The sequence below is a fragment of the Astyanax mexicanus genome, chromosome 4, assembly GCF_023375975.1.
Source record: "Astyanax mexicanus isolate ESR-SI-001 chromosome 4, AstMex3_surface, whole genome shotgun sequence".
Taxonomy (NCBI): Eukaryota; Metazoa; Chordata; class Actinopteri; order Characiformes; family Acestrorhamphidae; genus Astyanax; species Astyanax mexicanus.
The window spans coordinates 45731136-45753889 of record NC_064411.1 but is presented as its reverse complement, the minus strand read 5'-3'; the positions used below and the strand labels follow the sequence as shown (position 1 = coordinate 45753889).

At 36.6% G+C, this 22754-nt stretch overlaps 1 protein-coding gene across 5 annotated transcripts in view; it reads right to left on the bottom strand.

Moving 5' to 3' along the window:
• Positions 1-13191: 13191 nt before the first annotated feature.
• LOC103038614 (microtubule cross-linking factor 1) overlaps positions 13192-22754 on the bottom strand; it is a 91109-nt gene continuing 81546 nt past the window's right edge. For 2 of the 5 annotated variants that reach the window (XM_022678976.2, XM_022678977.2), the window contains one exon: positions 13192-14786. In XM_022678976.2, coding sequence (XP_022534697.2) covers positions 14562-14786 — 225 coding nt within the window. In that variant the 3' untranslated portion in view covers positions 13192-14561. Of the gene's footprint in view, positions 14787-18937; positions 19207-22754 lie in introns of those variants that run through there. The other 3 variants (XM_022678978.2, XR_002651135.2, XM_022678979.2) reach the window with 3 other exon arrangements.

Here is a 22754-nt window from a genome sequence, read left to right as displayed (position 1 = left end):
TCAGAAACTTTATCTACGTGCCTTGTAGCTCAACCACTGAGGTGTACATCCAGCTCTGGCCACCAACGTCATGAGAGTTGTTATTAGGTTTAATGTAAGTTGGATGTTGGATGACTAAAACGTAATGTTGTAATGATGTTAATGCTTTAATGTATCCTAATCAAGAAAAAATACATATCTATATATTCTTTTTAAAAGGGGCACTAAACTCTCTGATTTTAGCTGACTTCACCCTCAGCTCAAATTTGAAAAAAAAGGGAGGGTGTAGTTTGGGAGGGGCACTGGGTGATGTATGGGTTTAGAGCAGGAGGGAGAGCTGATTGGCTGAGCAGCAGCAGCAGCAGATTGTTGATAAAAAGTCAACTTTATAATGTCAAAATATTTGTTTCAAATGACCAAATTTTAATGCTGTCTAATGTTGAAGCCTGATATCAAGCCAATATTGATTTTGACGGATATTTTTGATTTCCAACCAAAATTCAACGTCTCAACTGAACTCAAGATCAACATTTTTAACATTTAATTTAGGACCAAAAGTCAACATGTGATAAACTTCATAATGTTAACATCACCACAATGAGAACATCGGCAATTGGCACATGTTGAAATATTTGTTTTAACCTCCTAAGACCCGAAGTCTTAGCAATATGACTCATTTGAAGTGCTGGTTTAACACGAAGTCATAACAAAGTAAAGAAACAAACATTTACATTTGCTATTTACTGTTCATTTCAATTTCTGAACAAAATTTTAAACTGTATTGTGTTAAACTCTCTGCCACCACTAGATGACAGTATAATGGACTCATAAGAGGACAACAGGCCCTTGTAGAGCAGAATTTAGTGTTGTGGTCTAGACAACCCAAAATGTGAATGCCAGGTCCTGGGAGGTTAAATGATCAAAATTTAATGTTGTATAATGTTGAAGCTTGATGTCAACCCAATCTTTGATTTTGATGGGTATCTTTGATTTCCAACCAAACATCGATTGTCTGTACAATGTAGTGTTTTGACATCAACCTGATCTTCATTTTATAGCATTTTATTTATGATGTTTGGCATGGTTTATATTATAAAATGACTCAGCTGGGTGAAGGCCCAGAAGAGGACGTCATTTAGAGCCCCTGCAAATGTTTAAAAATGGGCTGCAGCCAGCGTCACTCCACTCAGTGAGGCAGTGCATAGTCATTGTTGCATGAGTAAAACAATCCAAGGTAATTTAGAGTAACCAATTTCTCCTTGCTTTGGGATTGTGGGAGAACATTCCACTCAGATATGCACTTGAACCCAAGACCTCCAAGCCACCATGCCACCTGTTCTCTCCTGACTCCATGGTTCAGTTTCCCAGACAGAGATTAAGGGCGAATCAGAGAATCCGAATCAGTTGATGAGTTTGTTTACTTGGAGTTTGTTTACTTTGTTTGGTTTGGTTTCAAACAGGCATAAATCTTAACGCACCAAAATGCGCACCAATAAACCATGTGAGCTATAAATTTAAATATACATTTTAATATACTGAATATACCAAAAAACAATATATAAAGCGAGAAGATTCTGTGTTTCAGCGCATATATTTGTGCTTTAACACTAAATGCTGAAACTCTGCGCTTTTAAACACAGTGTTTGGACGTGCAGCACAGGTGTAAACATAGTAAACCGAGTCACGTGGCTGTGAGCAGTGAACACAGCAGACCGTGTGTCCATGAACACAGCATTTGTTCATAGCTGTGGTAATTAGCGTTATCTGGCTAATATATCAGATTAAACTGCGCCTTATCAGCAGTTTAGCTCAAATAAATGGACTATATTTAATAGCTGGGTCGGATCGAGACCGGATCACGTTCTTACCACATGCAAACTGCTCCAGAGTACATTTGGGACCGGACCACGACCACCAACCCAAGTGTGATTACTGTTTTCACACCTGCTCAACTGAACCACACTAAAGTTACAAACGGACCAGAGTTCGTTTTAACCCGACAAAATAGTGCTGTTGTGAAAACGCCCTGAGCCTAGTAATAGACTATAATTTCATATTATTAAAAAATCTCCATTCAATGAGCTGTATAGTCCAAGACTAGCCTTAATCTCTGTCTGGGAAACTGACTCTTTATGTTTGTAGCAAACTGAACATCCTGCCTCTGGCTCAGTCTGACAGTTATCATGTGTGCCATGTCAAAACGATGTGCTTTTATGCTCCCACTCTGCCGGATGTTATTACAGCGTCACTGTGTGTGTGTGTGTGTGTGTGTGTGTGCTGAAGTGGTATGCCAGCCCACTACACTGGGTTCTATTTTCCCATATATTTTTTTGTCTGACAGAACAGTGAGTTCTTATTTTAGTGAAGAAAAACATCTTGAACACAGTGGACGCCCAGCTCTTGGGAGGTTACCTTTTTATTTTTTGCATTTTCCAGCACACTAAAATACACACACACACACACACACGGTTGTACACACACACACACGATTCAAAAAGTGCCGAACCCAAATGACTCAGTCCTGGAAAGTCTGACTGAGTTGCTGGAGACCCAGAGTGTGTTTTATTCAGTAGAAAGTAAACAAGAACAGCCTTCCTCCAGCTGGAGTTCCTCCCGTCTGTATGAAGATCAGGCCTGATTGAGGTGTTGGCATGGTGTTGTAACCTACAGCTCAGAGCATGTGGTTGCATGTTGTTGCCTATAGGTGAAGCTCTTTCACTGTTTCTGTTTCTGTGTGTGTTTGTTTTTGTTTTTAATACAATCAGCTATATCACATCTGGGTTCAATTAAAAGAGAAATAATCAACACTCGAGTAATTTTCACTTGACAAATGATGGATGTGTAATCCAGTGCTAATCCATGACAGACAATGATCACTATTACTGTCTTGGATCAATAGATATAAATAAGGAATATTGATTGAACCACGTAAAGTTTGACCCTGAATCTAAAAAGAAAAACAGGGTAGCAGATCAATATTACAACAAAAATATATACCTTTAAAAACATAAAACAATTGGTCTAATAATCTCTGGATTGACAGGTACATGTGTACGCAGCATGTAATTGGCTAGCAGAATCCAGCACTCTTGTTGACCAGCTGTACTCTGTTATCTAACTGGCAAACCAGCTAACAGAGAACGTTATAAGAACACTAGCAATGTTTTATAAAGGTTACAGGAAGGTTAGTCTGTATCTATACAGAAATAATGTTCCACTGACAGAAATCACATTGCAATGACATTATCAGAACATTTAAAATCATTTAATGAAATCACTGACGCAAGTGACATTGCATTGACGTTACCAAAACATTTAAAATCATTTAATGAAACAGTGACACACGTGATATTGCCACGATGTTACCAGACCGTTTAAAATTAGCTAAAGAAACAGTGATACAGGTGACATTACAACATTACCAGAATGTTTAAAATCATTAAATGAAAACAGTGAACAGTGACACAAGTGACTTTGCAGCGATGTTACTAGAATGTTTAAAATCAACAGAGGTGGAAAAAAGTACTGAAAAATTGTAATGTGGTAAAAGAACCTTTACTTTGCTAAAATTCTACTCAAGTAAAAGTAAAAGTACCCATCTAAAAATCTACTCGAATATAATTTAAAATATACTTTGAGTAAAAGTTACATAGTTACTTTTAATTAAATTGTTTTTATGAACTATTATTCCACGTAATAATTTGGACCTTTCAGGCAGTATTTGTTCAGACCACCACATTTTCAAGAACAAGTGGCATAGGTTATAGGTTTCAATGATCCATTTTTTTCTTTACTATTAAAAGGTTATGGTCATATATGTGACTATAAACCGTATTTTTACAGTTTTACAGGTCATTGTTATATTTTAACTTTACACTGACATGCTTTAACTGCTATTTACATATTTTTTGATTGTTTAAAGATAAAAATATTTACCACCACATGCTTTCGCAGGTTTGATGTGGAAGTTTTGAAAGCTGGCAGCTCTGTCCGGCGGGGCAGGCACATTTTGTATTGCATGAGGACGTTATTGCCTTGTTATTCCATGCTCAAGCATCCGTGCGCCAGCGCATCCGCGACAATTATTATTATTTTTTTTTATTCAGATAATTGTTTTTTTCCCGTGCATTTTATTTTTTACTCAGTAACGGGGAGTTCTCCAATGTAGCGAAGTAAATTACTTGTGTCAAGATGTACTTGAGTAAAAGTAAAATTACCTACTTAAAAAATTACAAATTACTCATAAAATCTACTTAATTACAGTAACTTGAGTAAATGTAATTCATTACTTTCCACCTCTGAAAATCAATAAATGAAAACAGTGACACAAGTGACATTGCAAAAACATTACCAGAACATTTAAAAATGGTAAATAAAAACACTGACATAAGTGACATTATAGCAACATTACCAGAACGTTTAAAAAGGTTAAGTAAAAACATTGACACAAGTGACACTGAAGTGATGTTACCAGAACATTTAAAAATGTTAATTAAAAACATTTGAACAAGTGATGTTAAAGCAACATTACCAGAACATTTAAGAACAGTAAATAAAGCATCTTTAGAACATTCAGAAAACTTGTCAGATTGAACAAATGTGAAAAATGTGAAATGTAACATTTAGAAAACGTTCTACTTACCAAACATAGTTAATTCTGTAGTCTGGTTGGTCACCTGCATCCTGCGATGTGATTGGCCAGTTGAAACTGATCTTAAAATTACACATAGTGGGTGAACTGTCAGTGCTAAATAATGTTAAGTTTAGCTGAAGAAAATAAGAAAATCAATAAATGATTATAACTGGGAATTGTAGGTTATGATGAAACTGGTACCTGCATGTGAATAAATCAGTGCGATTACAGACTGATTTCATAAATTCATTCTCTTGTAAAAGATGACCAGTACCGAGGCCTCGCAGATCCTGACCCAGCATTATATCACAATCTAAATTCACTATAATCATAAATATAATAAAGTGCCACATTCAGTAACATTTGATGAGCAGAGATGTCCCCAGAGAGAGGCAGTAAGCGTGTGTATGTGTGTGTGTGTGTGATCCTGTTCACACTAAAGCAGTTAAACCCCCCTGGCCTTCCACAACAATGCATAATTCATTACAGCAGTCCAGTGTAAAAAAACACACGCCTTTACTGCAGAGTCTGCAGTGACCAGCAGGAGCACCGAGGTCAAACTGATTTCTTTCTGCTGGGATTGGTCAGATCGCTCTGATTGATGAAGCTCCTCAGTGGAGGTGTAAATAAACCACACTTCTGCTCCCTGGTGAACATCTGATCATAATGGAGGACAAGATTAAAATTAGATCCTGAATAGGATAGAAGATGGGTACATGTGCCAGATGACAGATTTTCAGGAGATTCTAGGCTACATAAATATGCCTTAAAATTTCCAGGCTTGAAGCAGTTGGCTGTTTTTCCTGAGTGTGATAACACTGAACTGAATTAAATAGAGTAAGTCATATCATATCACCATTATCAAAACATTTTCTATTGCGTTTGGGCCCCAAGCTGGCCTGTGGCCCCCAGATAACAATTGAATGAATTGACAATTCTTTTAGCAACTGTTACTGTTACTGTTAGCTTAGATTTCAAGTATTTTAGCAGTTAGCAGCAGCGCTTAGTGCTAGTAGATGTCGTCCAACAGAGCTACACTGAGGAACCCTGAGTGTTGCAGTAAGCCAGTGCTCTATCAGATAGCAGGTCGATTTTTATTTAAGCAGTTCGACCTTGATTTAACATGGAAAACACACAGGCTACAGTGCAATAATACTCACCTCAGAACTGTAAAAGAGCTAGCGCTGTGATTAGCAGCTAATGCTAATACTGCTCCAGACTAAAACTCCTTATAATGCTGTACAACCTGACTAGTAAAAAATCATACATTCCCAATTTTTGGGAAAATGAAGAGGTTTAAGGTAGGCCTTATAGTGCGAAAAATACAGTAATTTAGCAGAAGGTAGGCTAGCAAAAACATATATGGGTAATGTTTATGTTAGCCAACTACCTGCCTGGCAGTCAATGCTAGTCACAGTTCTGCTTGGGGTCCCCAAATGCCTTGAAACGGCCCTGGTCCAGCACTGTATCTTTACAGTCCTATGAAAAACATGTATATCCAAAATGGCAACTTTTCAGTAAAAGGAAAAAGAAAATAATCTTATAAGTCATTTTGGAACATCTATTAATTTATGGGTTCACTCATCATGACATTTTCACAATGTGAAGAATGGCTACTGTGTTCAAATGGTGCTATAAATGTAGTAAATAATTACAATTGACAAAAAAGGAGATAGTTATGACTTTACAGGATCATATGTCTTATGATCCCTGCATTCTTGATTTTGACCTATATTGAAAAATGTGTGTAGCTTTAGCAGCAGCCTGGTTTTAGAGAGGAAGCTATAGTGACGGGAGCACAGTGAGGTAAGGATAATGGCAGAAAATGTGTGTGTGTGTGTGTGTGTGTGTGTGTGTGTGTGTGTGTGTGTGTGTGTGTGTGTGTGTGTGTGTGAGTGTGTGTGTGTGTGTGGATGGTGACGTTGGTGTGAGACGGGTGTGAGAAGCAGGTGCAGGGGAGTGTGATGCTTGTGATTCTGATGGAGAGATATGGAGTCTGCAACGTCAGCAGCAGCAGCAACTCTAAAGCAGCAGCTCTAAAACAGCAGGCAAACACACACATTCATACTCGTATTAGGATATTTGTGAGGACTGCCAAAGAATTGTGCATTACACCCATTTTAGCATCATTACACTATTTCTTTTAGAATGCCTGTAGAGTTTTTAGAATTGGAATAGAATTAGGTCTTAAAAGCTTAAAAGCTTAATAGGCTTAATTCCTTCACTTCTTAATATATGTTTTTCTTTCTCTGCTTTTATTGTTGATCATTATTTTATATTTTATATTACCTGATGTTGTGAAGCACATCGAGCTGCATTTTATATATAAGTGGGTACCACTTTATAATAAGACTACCTTTATAAAGGGTTTATAAATGGTTTACAATTGGTGTATTAATGGTTACTACTTATGTTGTAAATGCCTTAACAATCATTAATAATCAGTTATAACACATACGTAGAAAGGGCAACAATATAGATGGCCGTGGGTTCACTACTTGGAAAACAACAGGTCATTGTTGCCCTTTCTACGCATGTGTTATAACTGATTATTAATAATTTTTAAGGCTTTTACAACCTAATTAGTAACCATTAATTAATAAACTTATTGTAAACCATTTATAAACCCTTTATAAAGGTAGTCTTATTATAAAGTGGTACCGATAAGTGCTATATGTAAAATATGTAGAAAACGAAAATGAATAGGATTAAGAAGGGGAGAGCTCTGGGATAAAACCAGTAAAATGTCCTGACTTCACAAACCAATCTGGCACTCATAAAGCAATAGAAAACAGACAACGGGAATTCTGGGAAGTGAAGTCTTTTGTCTTCATCACAGATAAATCATTGAACAAAACAAAAATGATTTAAAGGAAAATACAGTAGCTCAGAATGAGCTCAGAATCTCCTCCTGTCCACTCTTAGATTGGTTTGACGGTTTAACAGTAAAATCACTTTTATCTTCCCGTTCTCAGGTATTGATTATGCTTCATTGATTTGTCCTTTAACTCCTTATGTGCTCTGAGCTTTCAAGTCAGTGTCTTGGGATGAGATACAGCTGGAGCCTGAAGACAAAGCAATCAATAGACCAGCCAACCTCAGCGTAACCCAGTCCTCCTTCTGACCACCTCCATTCTCTAATTATTCTGTTTAGTATTATTAATTATTATTTAATGAATTATTATTAATGTTTTAATACAGACTGTACTTGATACAGTCAGTTGTTACAAAAAACTAAAATCTTATTATATTATGAAACCCAAGAGGCCTTTTGGGTGAGGCATCCTCTGGGGATAGTGGGTGGTCCCACTGGGGTCATTGTTTGGAATTCCATAATTAAGGCAGCTGTTCCTGGATCATGGTGGTCTATTGGATACCTAAAATAAGAGATTTTTAGAAATTTATACAGGGCATAATGAAAGTGCTGGATGGATCTGGAGATTAAACTAAGACACCACCAAGATCATATTTTGGATTTCCAACAAGCTTGTACACAAGATCCAAGGAGCTTTCAATGCACTGATCTTATTTGTTTATTTATTGTTATCCCATTTTCTCCCCAATTTACATGGACAATTACCCAACCTTACCATTAGGACTCCCCCTATCACTAAGTGCCCCAACACAAGGAGGATGAAGACTAGCACATGCCTCCTTTGATACATGTGAAGTCAGATTCCCCCTATTTTTGAACTGCTGCTGATGTAGCATTTCCGAGTAGCATCATAGTGCACTCGGAGGAAAGCGCAGCAACTCGTTTTTGATACATCAGCCTTGTGCTGATCGACATTGTGTAAGGAGTTATGAGGGGAGAGAGGGCCATTTATCCGGCTCCGGCGAGCTGCATGGCCGGGATTCAAACCCACGATCTCCCAATCATGGTGGCAGCATCTTAGTCTGCTGGACCACTCAGAGCCCCAGCATTGATCTTCTTATCAATAGGAAGTCATCGGATCTACACAACAGGTAATGTGCTTGAGTGGTAAAGACTGAACCATGAACAAAGCTCTCAACCCTAGCTAGATATTGTGACCCCTGGTTCCCCTGGTACCACCACTGTAAAGACACCAGTCAATCAGTTTCTCTACAACAGATCATACAATATTTAAACCATACAATATATCAGCCTTTGGATTATACAGAAATTCACACAAATCTAAATTTATGCTTTAATTAATTGAGAGTTAATTCCATTTTTCTTGTCCTTTCAGATAAAGACAAATTGTTCCATTAGCAGAACATGATGATCACAGGAAATCCCTGATACATGACAGCTCTGTAATCTCTCTTTAAACATATCTTTAGAAATGAAATCCTCTGTCTCTCTCTCTCTCTTTCAGGACTGAATAATTCACTCTATCACTCTCTATCCTCTCTCCTCTGCCATCCTTTCCCTCACTGCCCCACTCTCAGCTCTCCACCATTCACCTTCTCCCTCCATGACTTTGAGCAGCACATTAATTATTTAGCTGCCATTTCCTGAGCTTGAGAGAAAGGTTCCCCTTCGCTATGACTTACAGCTTCAGTTACAGACCCTCGCCGTGTGCAGTACAGCCACAATATCACATTTACTGTGATGAAATGGGTTACAGGGTGCTGACGTGAAGTGGCAGCTCAGTAGAACAAGGCCTGGAGGAATTAATGTGGTTGTTTCTGCCAAACTGGGTCTAAAAAAAATCTCAATCAATCTGTTTTTAATCTCTGAGCAATTTCTGTGATTTATCTCATCTATTTATTCTTATTTATGAGTTACTGTACATCAGTAGATGTGCGGTAAAATAATTACAAAATCTTTCATTTACAGAAATGTAAGCTATGAGAACATATGAGAAACTGAAGCTTTAAAATGTAAATACTGACAGTTCTAAACCTGACAGTCCCCCATCAGAGACTTGTTTTGTCAGTCTGCCAGTTCTGGAATCTAAACTTTCCCCTCTGGACTCCAGTTCCCAGTGTGCACCCTCACCGAAACACTCATACACCACTGATTATGTGGCGCTAAGGCATTCACGCTCACCCAGCTACTGATTACTCACACCTGTTTTTCTTTATATATATATATATATATATATATATATATATATATATATATCCCTCACTTCCTCCCTGTCCTTGTAGAGTATGGCACCTAGAGTTCTAGCTCTCTAGCAACACATTTTCTTGTTTTGCCTACTGTTACGATCCATTTTTTGACTACCCCTATGCCTAGCTTTTTTGTTTATTGACCTTGCCATAGCTTTACCTCTGCTTTGGATTTACCGTGTTTGACCCTGGACTGCATGACTACCCTTTTTGGTAGGTTGTTTGTTTATGCTGCCATTTTGCTACTGACACTGACACAAATACTCAAATAAGTAAAGAAAAAAATGTCAGTTAATCTGAAAAAGGTCAAGAATTTTGAAAATATCTTCAAGTGCAGTCGCAAGGACCACCAAAAAAACGTTATGATGAAACTGGCTCTAATCAGGACCGCCCCAAGAAAGGAAGAGCAAGAGTTACCTCTGTTGTACAGAATAAGTTCATCAGAGTTACCAGCCTCAGAAACCGCAAGTTAACAGCTCTTCAGATAAGAGCACCTAAATCTGCATAATTTTTTCAGTGCTGAAACTCGAGCTGAAGATGACACAGCAGTGCTGATGATGCAAGAGGATTTGGAAGAGATAAAGAGAGCATGGCAATCTCCTTACAACCGACCGTGTGTGTAGTTCCTATTGACCTCCTATAATCCACTGTGCTTTAGACCTACACACTCGTACACACACACAATGTACATATATATAAAAGAGGTTCTGATCAGATTAAGGCACAACACACTGCACCAATCATGCTGGCTACAGTGTGCAATAAAGTATATGTAATAATTGCAATACAAAATATATCATATGCCATTATACAATGACCACAGTATGCAATGTAATGCCTTCTGTGGTGACTGAAATATGCGATGCATTATGTGCCATACAAATACAAAATGTAAGGAAGATATGAACTAAAGAAGATATGTGTTATGAAATAAATGAGAACTAAATTGAGAGCTACACAATATATTGCAGCACAGTATTTTTTGCACTACAATTAATAAAAAAAATAATTTAACAGTATTAATAATAAACATTTTTTTATATTATACATATACCTCCACAATGTCTCCGGGAAATTACTGGAGAGTGTATTCCTCACAAATATAAACATTTTGACACATAATACACAGAGATCTGTACAAAAAATATATATAGAAAAATATTTTTTATATTACTTTTTTTTTTTTTTACAGATTTCTGTGTATTTTGTGTCAAAATAATTAGATTTTTAAGGAAATAAGTGTCCAGTGATGATTACATAAAATATAATAAGTGGTTTACTAAAAACACCAGCACAAAATAAAACATACCAGTGCTGTGGGTGTTGGGCCTGTGGTGGACATGGACCAGAGGAGCCGTGGTGGGCGTCCCTTATTTGAGATTCTGAAAGGTGGCAACCCTAGTTTAGTTCTCTAGCAATATTAGCATTATCCACTAAGCGCTAGCCATTCAGCCGTTCAGTGGTGAGTATATTGACCTGTAGTCTGCTTCTAACCCCGGTTAGCACTGCTGGAGCAGCATTAGCATTACCCGCTTACCGTGCTAGCCAGTGTAGCATTGTCGGGCGGCAGTTAGGCGGCAATTAGCCGCTAATGCTAATGATCCGGCCTTAGTGGAAATTTTGAATTCTGAGCTCACTGTAAATAAACTGAAGCATTTTACTCACCCAAATAAACAGTTTTCAGAAGAGAAATCTGTGTAGATTAACATCCAGCGCTGGTTTGACTTGTCTGACTCGTCTGAATTTTTTTTTAAGAATTATTTTTTAAAAGATGACCATTTTTTTTAAAGATTTTGATATTGCAACAAAATGACATATCAACCAAAAAAGAAACTTTCAATGTAGGTAATTCGGGAGCATTTCTATTGGTCCACTCATCGTGAAAACCTGACACAATGTAAACAGCCACCCAGTGTTAACATAATATGTAAAATATGCAATGCACTGAAATAAGACAAGTTATGCCATTCATTTTCTGTAAATTCACATTCATTTTATTACCAATTAAACAGACTCTATATTATTAGACTTTAGACACAGACTTTTTTTCATTTAAAACATTCATCTGGTTTTTTTTTTACAATCCCCATGTGAACTGGATAATAACAGCTATACAAAGACAGGGTAGTAGGTACAATAATAATAATAATAATAATCGACTTAAAAAGTGTTCTAACGTGTCATTGCAAATTTGGTGACGACAAAATTACAGATCGAGCGAGCCCCTCTTCACAGACTGTGTGAAGCAGTGTGTGTTTGTGTTTCTGTGTGTGTGTGTGTTGTGTGTCGAGGGCTGGCTTACATTATAGAGATAGCACGAGATACAACAGCATTTGATATCATGCACTAAAGTGCTAGGGTTCAAAAGGCATGCAGATCAATTATGATATTTGCACAATTGCCTTCCAAAAATATGCATAAAGGACAATCAGTCACCATTAGCCTTCCTGTTGGGTTTGCATTAAACATTCAGCTTTCCAGTTTGAGTAAATAAATACACCAGTTTTAGGTTGACATCATGTTTTTCGTAAGATCCCTGACTCGGTTTGCTTTTCTCCTTTCTTTACTCCCTTTATTTGTGTACAAAATAAATAGAACAGAGTTGTATTTCCCTTCAAATATATTCAAGCTTTGAAAGGTTTAAAACAAAAACAATGGTACATTCAAAATAAAAAAATATTCTTTTTTTTTATCAAGTACATACATGGGACATAAGATAACAAGTGATGTGTATGCAAACAAAAAAAACAGTAACACATGTAAACATTAATCATTGATGCCGTTTAGACAAATATTATTACTACCGTTTTTTTCCCTTCAGGAACGTCTAAAAAAGAGTCTGTAAATATGACCAACACATATAAACTCTTATGTATTGCATACATATACATCAGACGCACGCGGATACGGGACCGTCGAGAAATCAAGTGGGGTTTTAGGCACCTCTGATGGAATTAGTTTCTTTTGCTTCAGGTACATTCCAGGTCCTTGAAATCTCACAGAAAGAAGTTCTAGCACAACGTCCTCCTCCTCATCCTCCTCCTCCGATTGGCTGGTGCTGGTGGAACTCCGCCCCCTCTGTTCCGGATTCAGACTACCGGAGGCTTCTGGAGGGGTGGGAAGGTTCCAACGCTTTAACACTGGTGGTGTTTTGTGTGGTCAGGCTGGAGCGGGAGCGAGTGGTGGGGCGAGAGAAGCAGAGAGAAGATGAGAGGAGGGATAAATAGACAGATAGGTAAAAGTAGATGAGCTGAAGAGAGATAGAAAAGAAGAGTGCACTCTCAAAAATGATGCATTTCAAGTCAGAGCACTAAATGTTAAAATTAAAGCAAAATGTTTTATCCTTACAGGGATACTCCAGCAATTTTCAACACAAGCAACACAATCAAACACTTTTGTAGCAATACTTTGGCTTTGTGGTCAACACTGAAAATAATTATGTTACTAGAGGATTAACTAATATTGTATTATTTATGTTTTGTGCATTTTTATACTGAAAAAAGGAGTGTGAAAAATGTTTGAGGTTTCTGGATGAAATAAGCAAATGCATTTTTTAGAAATAAGGAGTTCAAAAAATTAAAAAAGCACAATTTCCAAATGTTGTACATGGTTTACATTTTAATGTAATTCAAGTAAATTAAACTGTGGCGTATTTTAAAAGCAAACATCACAACTAAAACCCCTTAAATAAGAACTTTAAATAAGTTTAGTTGCTACACAAATGTTGTGATGCGTGCTGAAGCATTTAGTGTAGCATTTAAAATACTGACCATGTCCAAACTTTTTAATCTGTAAACAATAGAAATAAAAAAAGGCTTGATTACAATCCTAAATAAATGTAAAAATAGAGATTTACCACTTTCCATGTTGAATATATTTTTAATTCAAGGTTTGATCTCAAATTGCACACTACTCCCTAGGTAGCGTGCATTATACGTAAGACATAAAATTACGAATTTTAAATCTAAACAGAGCATATATATATTTGTAATAGAATAGCAATATTTACATGTATTCATATATTTATTTAAAATCTAAAATCTAGTGCTACCTAGCGAGTCTTATGTAGTCCATTAAATATAGAGTAAGAAGGTATTTCAGATTTATCTAGAAACATGCATGTGTTTTAAGAGAGTTTTTTTGTGTGGACAGGAGGCCAAAATAAATATTAGAAAATATTTAAAATATCTGTAAATATAATATAATAATCCACATTTTAACCAAGGCCACCAAACATGTAGCCAAAAAAAGAAAAAGAAACGTGTTAGATCAAAAGTTACATACTGTAGAAATCAATAGGTTAGAATATTTAGCTCACTGCTAATTCCTAACCTCAAGCTACTTTAGGTCTCTTTCTACCATCACTCAATCCTACCAGGATGGGAGTTTGAAGGCTAGCATTGCCTAGTTAAAGTCTTGTGAAGCACCACTGCATTGCGCTATTTTCGTACTGCAACTACTGCAACATATATATATATATATATATATATGGATGGCTCAACATGCTTGGAGAAGAACACTTATACCAATATTATATATTGTAGTCATCTAAACTGCATTAATTGGCACCTGCATTGGCTAGAATTATGCTACTACTTCTGATGGGTAGAAAGATGACCAGTCCTACCCATCCGTTTTCTGGATGTCTTGGACATGGATGGTTGTAAAGACCTGGGATCACGATACTTAAAAAACTCACAATACTTAAAGTAACCTGCAGGTGTTCAAAATCGCTGAAGTATTCCTTTAACTGAAATACAATACTAACGCATCTGTTTTGAGAGTGTGAGAAGAGTAAAGAGTATAGAGTGGAGAGTAAAGAGTGGAGAGGAACAGAGAGAGTGGTCTTGGCTGGTGCAGGAAGTCCTCAGGCGGGGGGCTGAGGTAGTTCCTGACTGGGCTCCTCCATCTCTGGGATGGTCAGAGCGGGTCTGGTGGGTGAGGGGAAGCGGAACCTCACTGTGCGTTCTTTGTGTTTGGGAGAAGAAGAAGGGGAGCGAGCCCAGCGGGACGGGGGCCTCCGGTTGGCTGGACGGGCCGGGCGCAGGAAGCAGGAGTCCAGGGGTGGGGCCACTGGAGACCGCGGGAGGTCCTTCATCAGAGAGAGACATAATCATAAGCATGAGTAAGTTAGAGATGTAAACATAATATGTACACACACATCTATTTACACAGATAGAGAAGAAATACACCTCAAGACTTTTAAATGTCACAAATGTAAAAAAAATTAGATTTTATATAATTATATTTATATATAATATACACTGATTGACAAAAAAAATGCACTCCAAAAAATGGTAAACAGTTATGTCTCAGGCAGATATGTTTCACTGCTTTTGGATAACTTTATGCCTGCACTCCTGGTGCAGAAATTCAAGTAGTTCAGTTTGGTTTGATGACTTGTGATCGTCCATCTTCCTCTTGATTATATTCCAGAGGTTTTCAATTTGGTAAAATCAAAGAAACTTATCATTTTAAGTGGTCTCTTATTTTTTTTCCAGAGCTGTATATAATCATTACATTCATGCAAATTTTATATAATTCCAACAACTCCTTCTTGGTATATTTTTGTCAATGAGTGTATAAACATGTATACATATACAAAAGTATGAGCAGGTCTATTCAAATGATTCAATAAATTTAATGGAAATATTGGTATAAATCTTTATTCCAACAGAGGAGGGACTGATCATCATTAATTGTGCTTTACTGTGTATTATCTCTCTCTCTCTCTCTCTCTCTCTCTCTCTCTCCCTCTCTCTGTTTCTCTCTCGCTCTTGTTTATAATTAGTGCTTTTCTACATGCTCTTGGTTTCATCTGACGGGATGCTGAAATCTAATACAAGTTGCATAATCTACTTCTGCTAAAAATACACGCTGGATACGCAGAAACACACTTCCTCTGACCCAGTAAATCATGCCAGAGACTAGACTGATCACACTGCAGTTCCCATCAGTTAACCTGCCTCTGCCTCAGCCGCAAACTCTAGCAGCTGATATTACATTTACTGACGGATGTGAACGGACTGTGATGAGAGACTGAGAGCTATATGCTTTCAGGGAGACAAATTATTTACATTATATACCCTCTATACAAGAACAATGCTGTATCAATTTTGGTCAATAAGTATGACAATCTATTTTACACTAAATATCACAGGCGAGACAAGTCATAACTCGAACCATAACTCAAGTTGTGACAAGCTGTTTTAAACAAAAATGCCATTTTAGACTAAAATGTCATGAGCAGTACAAGCTGTAGCTTAAGTTCTAACTTAAGTCTTAATTCAGGCTGTAACTGAAATAACAAACTCATATAGATAGATAGATAGATGGATAGATGGATGGATGGATAGATAGATAGATAGATAGATAGATAGATAGATAGATGGATAGATGGATGGATGGATGGATAGATGGATGGATAGATAGATAGATAGATAGATAGATAGATAGATAGATAGATAGATAGATGCATCTGTTTCAAAAATCAAAGCATTTTAATGCTAGTAGGTTTTTAATACATGTAATATAGTAATACTGTAGGGTTCTTCTTACAGATGCGTGATATTTGATACTATGAATGAAACCAATTCTGATATTTGAGCTGTAAGGAAGCTGTGATGTTCAAATAAAATTGCTTAAGTCCATTTTATTAACATTAAAAGTAATGAGGTGATTTCTTTATTGAACAGAATCGCTTGGAATAAGAGCATCAGCCAAACGCCACAAACAAAAAAGTGAAGCAACACAGATGCAGAACAGCACTCTGCCAAGCAGTCACAAATGAGTGTTCTCAACTCATTATACCCTCATTTAGAGTCGCTAATGAGGGCTAGCATTAACATTACAGTCTCCCAGGAGTAGCCTCTTAACAGTTAAGGTGCACAGGAGCAGCAGCTGGAGTTAGAAGTTAGAAGACCGCTCTCTTGCTTTCAGTAGAGCCCCCTGCCGTTAGCATGCATCTACAGTACTTCACACACTTCACCCTGACAGTCCACTAACACACCGGACGGACAGGTGATGAAGAGCAAGAGAGTATAGTAGAAGAAGAAAAAGAGGAGGAGGAAGAAGAGAGAGAGCTGAAAGTGTTAGTGTGCAGTCGTCGTCAGCGGGACGGAGCAGGTCGCTTACACAGCTGTGTGTTTAGTTCGTTATTTAACATGGAAACCCCCACTGAAAGAACTGTAAGAGAGTTAAAGAAGGGACAGAAAATGGAGTAAAATAATAAACAACAACAACAACAGATGCATAACAGGAGCTATTAGAAACACAATGTGCTATAAATCACCTATGAAAACATCCAAAAAGCTATCAGCGCTTCTATTTTTACAATTACAATGCCTTTTAATAGTTTGGACACATTCCTGCTGAATGCCTTTTCTTTATTTGTATTGTGTTGTATATTTAATCAATCTAATACAAGAAAACAAGACTAAATCAACATTTAATTTACTTATTCATGAACTTATTTATATAAAAGACTTACGACAGAATAAATTTAAAATTCATCAGGATTAGGTCTGTCACAATAAGAATTTTTTTGGACAATATATCGTCCCAGAAATTATTGTGATAAAAATTATATAATTGTCATTTTAGGACAATTAAATGCCACCGACATAATGACAATAAAATAGCATAACAAAGCAATAATACCTTTTTAACCAGAAATCATAGTTAAATACATATGTTATATAGTTAAATATATGGAAAATACATTGTGCGTCTGGAGTCTTAGGGTGTATTCCTGACTAAAATACTGTTCACTATTATACATGTTAGGCAAATAATGCTGATATTACTTTTCTAGGTCAAAATGATATATCTTAAACCTATATACAGAAATGTTATGTAATTTCAAATGTGGCATGAGCAAAAGTCATGGTAAAGGCATTAGGTTAGGTTTTATACCCAGATAGCATGAAGAATCATCCCAAGCTTGGCTGATGTACAGCACCAGTCAAATGTTTGGACACTTCTTCTCACTCAATGTATTTGCTTTCTTCTTATGATTTTTTTTAAATTGTAAATTTAACATTAAAGAAACATGTGGAATTATTCTGTACAACAATCCAGAATACGTAGTCAAATTCACCTTTGAGGACAGATCTGCACGCTCTTGGTATTTTAAGCTCAGTGACTTCATGAGGGAGAGTCACCTGGAATAGTTTTCTGAGCATCTTGAAGTTCAGTTCCTGGAGGTGCTGAACAAAAGCTGCTGCTCATCCCAAAACAACACTTTTATGGTTTACTACATAATTCCATATGTGTCTCTTTAATTGGTTTGATGTCTTTAATATTAATCTACAATGTAGAAAATAAATTAGATAATAAAATAAAGAAAAGCATTGAATAAGAAGGTGTGTCCAAACTTTTTGTACTGCATGGAAGCATCAGCTGAGAGTCTGCTATGTGGAATTGGGCCAAACGTAATAGGAACAGGGGTATTTGCAAAAGTGTCACAGGATGATTTCCACATTATACTTGGCAACCGGGGTTTTGGCACATGTGGCTCAGGCTGATTCCTGTATTACACTTAGCAAACGGAGTGATTGCACATGGGGTTTATATCAATTCCCATATTATATACTCTGTGAATAGGGCTGTTGGCATATGCAGCACTCAGTCCAGATGTGAGCTGAGGATTTGGGCCAGAATCGGGCCAATGCAAGGTTGTTTTTTTTAAGCAATTTTTGCTATCTGGGATGGCCCTCATCAAAGTGGTTCTCATGGAATCTCATGGCTGAAAATGCGTATAATAATATCTCAACCCTTAATAGCTACAATAAATAAAATAAATATTAAAAATGAATATTAATCCCTCCAGCTGTCTGTGGTTTTAATGTAATGGCGGAATCTTTGAAAACACATTCAGTCTCATATGTCCAAACGTTCGGCTGGTACAGTAAATTATAAATACAGTAGATGATCATCATCTATATAAGCTTTGTGCTGCTAGCTTTTTGGATGTAGATTTTCATCTTTTGATGGATTAATTAATCAGACAACGATGCGCATGCTCGCACCTTCACCAGGACGTTAAAGAAAGTGTGACACAAAATAGAACACACACCACATTTCCCACAGCACCCCACGATGAGAGCCCACTCCCTGTGAGGATGAGGTGTGGCATGCAGTGGTGGGGTGGCGTGGCTGTGTGAGGTCCGTGTAGAAACACAGCGTGACGCGACACGGGTGAGGTCACTGTGACGTACAGAAGGTCATAGAGGAGGAACTTACAGCACGGCGTGAGCGCCAGAGCGCCATTATAGTCCCCAGGGAGCACTGAGTAAGACAGTATGGTTCTGGAGGCAACCCGAAGAGGGAGACAGGGGAAAACACTCATCAGCACAAAACACAATCGCATCAGATACAGGAGATGACTGGCAAAAAGGGGCCTGTGTGATTAGACTCCAGGTCGAAAGATCACTGCAGCCTACAGGAGGTCCACTCCTCTCTCTGGGGGACCTGAAAAAGGGGTGAGGGGGGTTTTGGCATGACCATCCTCACTGTCCATTCAGAAGAAAAACACACAAGTGCACTTTACATCAGACAATACTATATATATATGCTATTGGTCACATTCTGGACAGTTATAAAGCCTAGTCATGGACTGCAATGTCTTTTCAATAGAGTTCAGGACTGTATTGATCACTGTCTGAGAAACTAAACCTATTGGGCAGTTTTTCAGACGAGCATTTAGTCCAGTACTAGGCTCAATCCCTGCCAGGAAAACAGACCCTGTATGTTCACACTATGACAGTTTCCAAGACAGGTATTAAGTATAGTCTTGGACTTTACACGTTACAGCATTTCGAAAATACAGTTTACAATTAGGCTTAATTCCTGTTTGGGGATCAGTCTGTAGCTAACGAATATCAGGGTCCAAATGATATAAAAATATTGTAACCAAAAAAGTTATAACCAGTAATACCGATATGGATATTCAGATTTCTTAAACACAAATAAACAGCATAAACTTATAAAAGCTTAAATAATAGTACAGTGTAAATAAAGCATTAGTATTAGCAAAATATAATAGATTTCTGTTAATCAGCTAATAAAAAAATAGATTAGTTATTTTTATACACACTGTTTTTTTGAGCAAAGCCACAGAACAATCATATTTGGTTTCATAAAAAAATGTTAATGTAAAAAAGATGAGTGAGAAAAAGAACCAATTTCACATTTTTTTTAAATAATGTTTCTTCCTGGTCCCAATAGTGGTTCTCCTATGGCATTGCTCAAAGAACCCACTAAAGCACCCTCATTTGTAACAGTGTAGGTAGCTGTTTGTGTTAACTCTGCGTTATCCTCATGCTAAAAATAGCCTTGGATGTAGGGCTGCACACATTATCTTCTCAGCATCGCCACCGCAAGTTGTGCATGCACATAGTAGCTAAATTGCACGTCATGCTAAAAGTTTTTTGCTGCTTGATAGAAAATTTGTGCCGTTCATCAGATTCTATCCGCAAAATACCATTTATTTTCTCCACTACTGGACAAGAATAATGCATTATTAATGCTATGATATGTTGCATCATTGATTTCTGGTGCAAATAATAATACAAAAAAAATCTGTATTTTTCAATATTGTACTATTCATCTCAGAAGAATATATTTATATATTGCAATGTCAGGTTTTTAAATATTGTGCAGCCCTACTAGAATGCAATTTACATATTTGTTATACTAACTGTGTTGAGTAACCAAAATGGCAGAGGGGAACATTTTGAGCATTCTAGGAATTCAGCATTTTTTAAGGAACTAAATAAATATAGTACAGTTTAAAAAATCATCACTCTTGTGTTTAAACTTTGCACACTTTGTAGTAATACTTTTTACTATTGCTGTTGGTTAAGCCTTCATGAGCTGTACTAAAGACCATCACCTCAATTTTCTCATGTGTTTTCTATATAATATACAGCTCTGGGAAAAAATGAGAGACCACTTAAAAAGGATGAGTTTCTTTGATTTTACCAAATTGAAAACCTCTGGAATATAATCAAGAGGAAGATAGATGATCACAAGCCATCAAACCAAGATGAACTACTTGAATTTTTGCACCAGGAGTAAAGGCATAAAGTTATCCAAAAGCAGTGTGTAAGACTGGTGGAGGAGAAAATGCCAATATGCATGAAAAAAACAGGGTTATTCCACCAAATATAGATTTCTGAACTCTTAAAACTTTATGAATATGAACTTTTTTGCTTTATTTGAGTTTTGAAATCTTTTTTGTTATTTCAGCCTTTTCTCAATTTTTGCAAATAAATGCTGTAAATTACAATATTTGAATTTGGAATTTGGGAGAAATGTTGTTCGTAGTTTATAGAATAAAACAACAATGTTTATTTTACTCAAACATATATCTATAAATAGCAAAATCAGAGAAACTGATTTAGGAACTGAAGTGGTCTCTTGTTCTTTTTCCAGAGCTGTATGATGTCTATATTCTGTATATTTGTGTTCTATATATGTTAATTTGTATTATAAAGGGGGTTTGCATATAAAATTACATGACTGGACTTTCGGGAAATTTCATGTCAGTGACTCCAAATGTGATATGAGGGCAGTCTAAACTGGATTCCATCACTTGTTTAAAATGGAAAACAGCAGAAGCAGAACTCTTATTTGCTTGATACACTGTAAAACAGCAATATACATGATAAATAAATGCTAATGTTTATTTGAAACAGGATTCAGAATGTTAAAAATGGGCAAGATAATGTGTTGAATGTTTTGTATTATATTTATGGCCTGAACTAAAGGTCTATCTCTAATAGATCTAATTCACTGTTAGCAAGTGGTGACTATGATCTTTGTAGTATCTATAAAAGTCTAAAGAAGTCTTTTCCCTTATTTTAAAGATTTAGTGATCTAAATCCACACCGTGTTGTAGCTCTCAGATATTTATCGACTTATTGTGATCTGATTGTGGCAAAATCTACACTAAAAGTGATTTTAGCATTTCTACTTATTTAATGTTGGCTCTTTAAGGATTAGTAGACTTATCAATTAACCATTAAACACCCATATGATAGACCTTATTCTTTAACAAACAGTTTATTATATATTTTATGTACTATTTCTATTTCTTCACCTGGTCCCATCTGCCATTCTGACCTAAAATTAAAACTGATTATGTAGTACGACTCTGAAAATCTTTATAAATGCATTATCAGATCAGCATAGTATATAATATAGATATCTAATCATACAGTCTTCTTTATCATTTTCACTCAGTGTGTTAATCTTCCAAATGGACTGTACTTAACAACTGTCACCAACAGTAGCTATACAGTTCACATAATCATTAGATTATTAGAGCAGCTGTGTTGACTGTAGGCAAATGAGGACAAATGCACAGCAATAAAACAATAAGCAGCAAATGTAACTAATTCTCAAGCTTCAGCACAGCCCTGCTCCCCCATGCTTTACAGTCAGAGGCGCAAAAAAGGACATGCAGTTTAGATCCATCAGTATACGGGTATAGAGTCTATACCATCTGCATGATGGGATCAAACCCAAATAATCTGTGCTGGAAACCAGACCCTAACTGCAGGCCAATGCCATTCCATTAAATACCTTGCAATGATTCCTATATTACAGACAATATACCCCTTAAACTGCTCTTATATTCACACTGTAATTTCTTGTTGTTGTAACTGGATTGATGGCAGAACGCTTGTCTGGCTGCTTTACTTTTAGTTTTAAAAAAAATTAAGCCATCAAATGGTGACATACAGCTCTGGAAAAAAACAAGAAACCACTTCAGATTCTGTAATTAATATTACAGAATATAACATTAATATTTCTGTCATTAAGAGCATTTATTTCAGAAAATGAAAAATGGCAAAAAAAACAGAGCTTTCAGAGCTCAAATAATGCAACAAGTTCACTTCATATTCATAAAATTTTAAGAGTTCAGAAATCAATATTTGGTGGAATAACCCTGGTTTTTAATTACAGTTTTCATGCATTTTGGCATGTTCTCCTTCACCAGTCTTACACACTGCTTTTGGATAACTTTATGCCACTCCTGGTGGAAAAATCCACG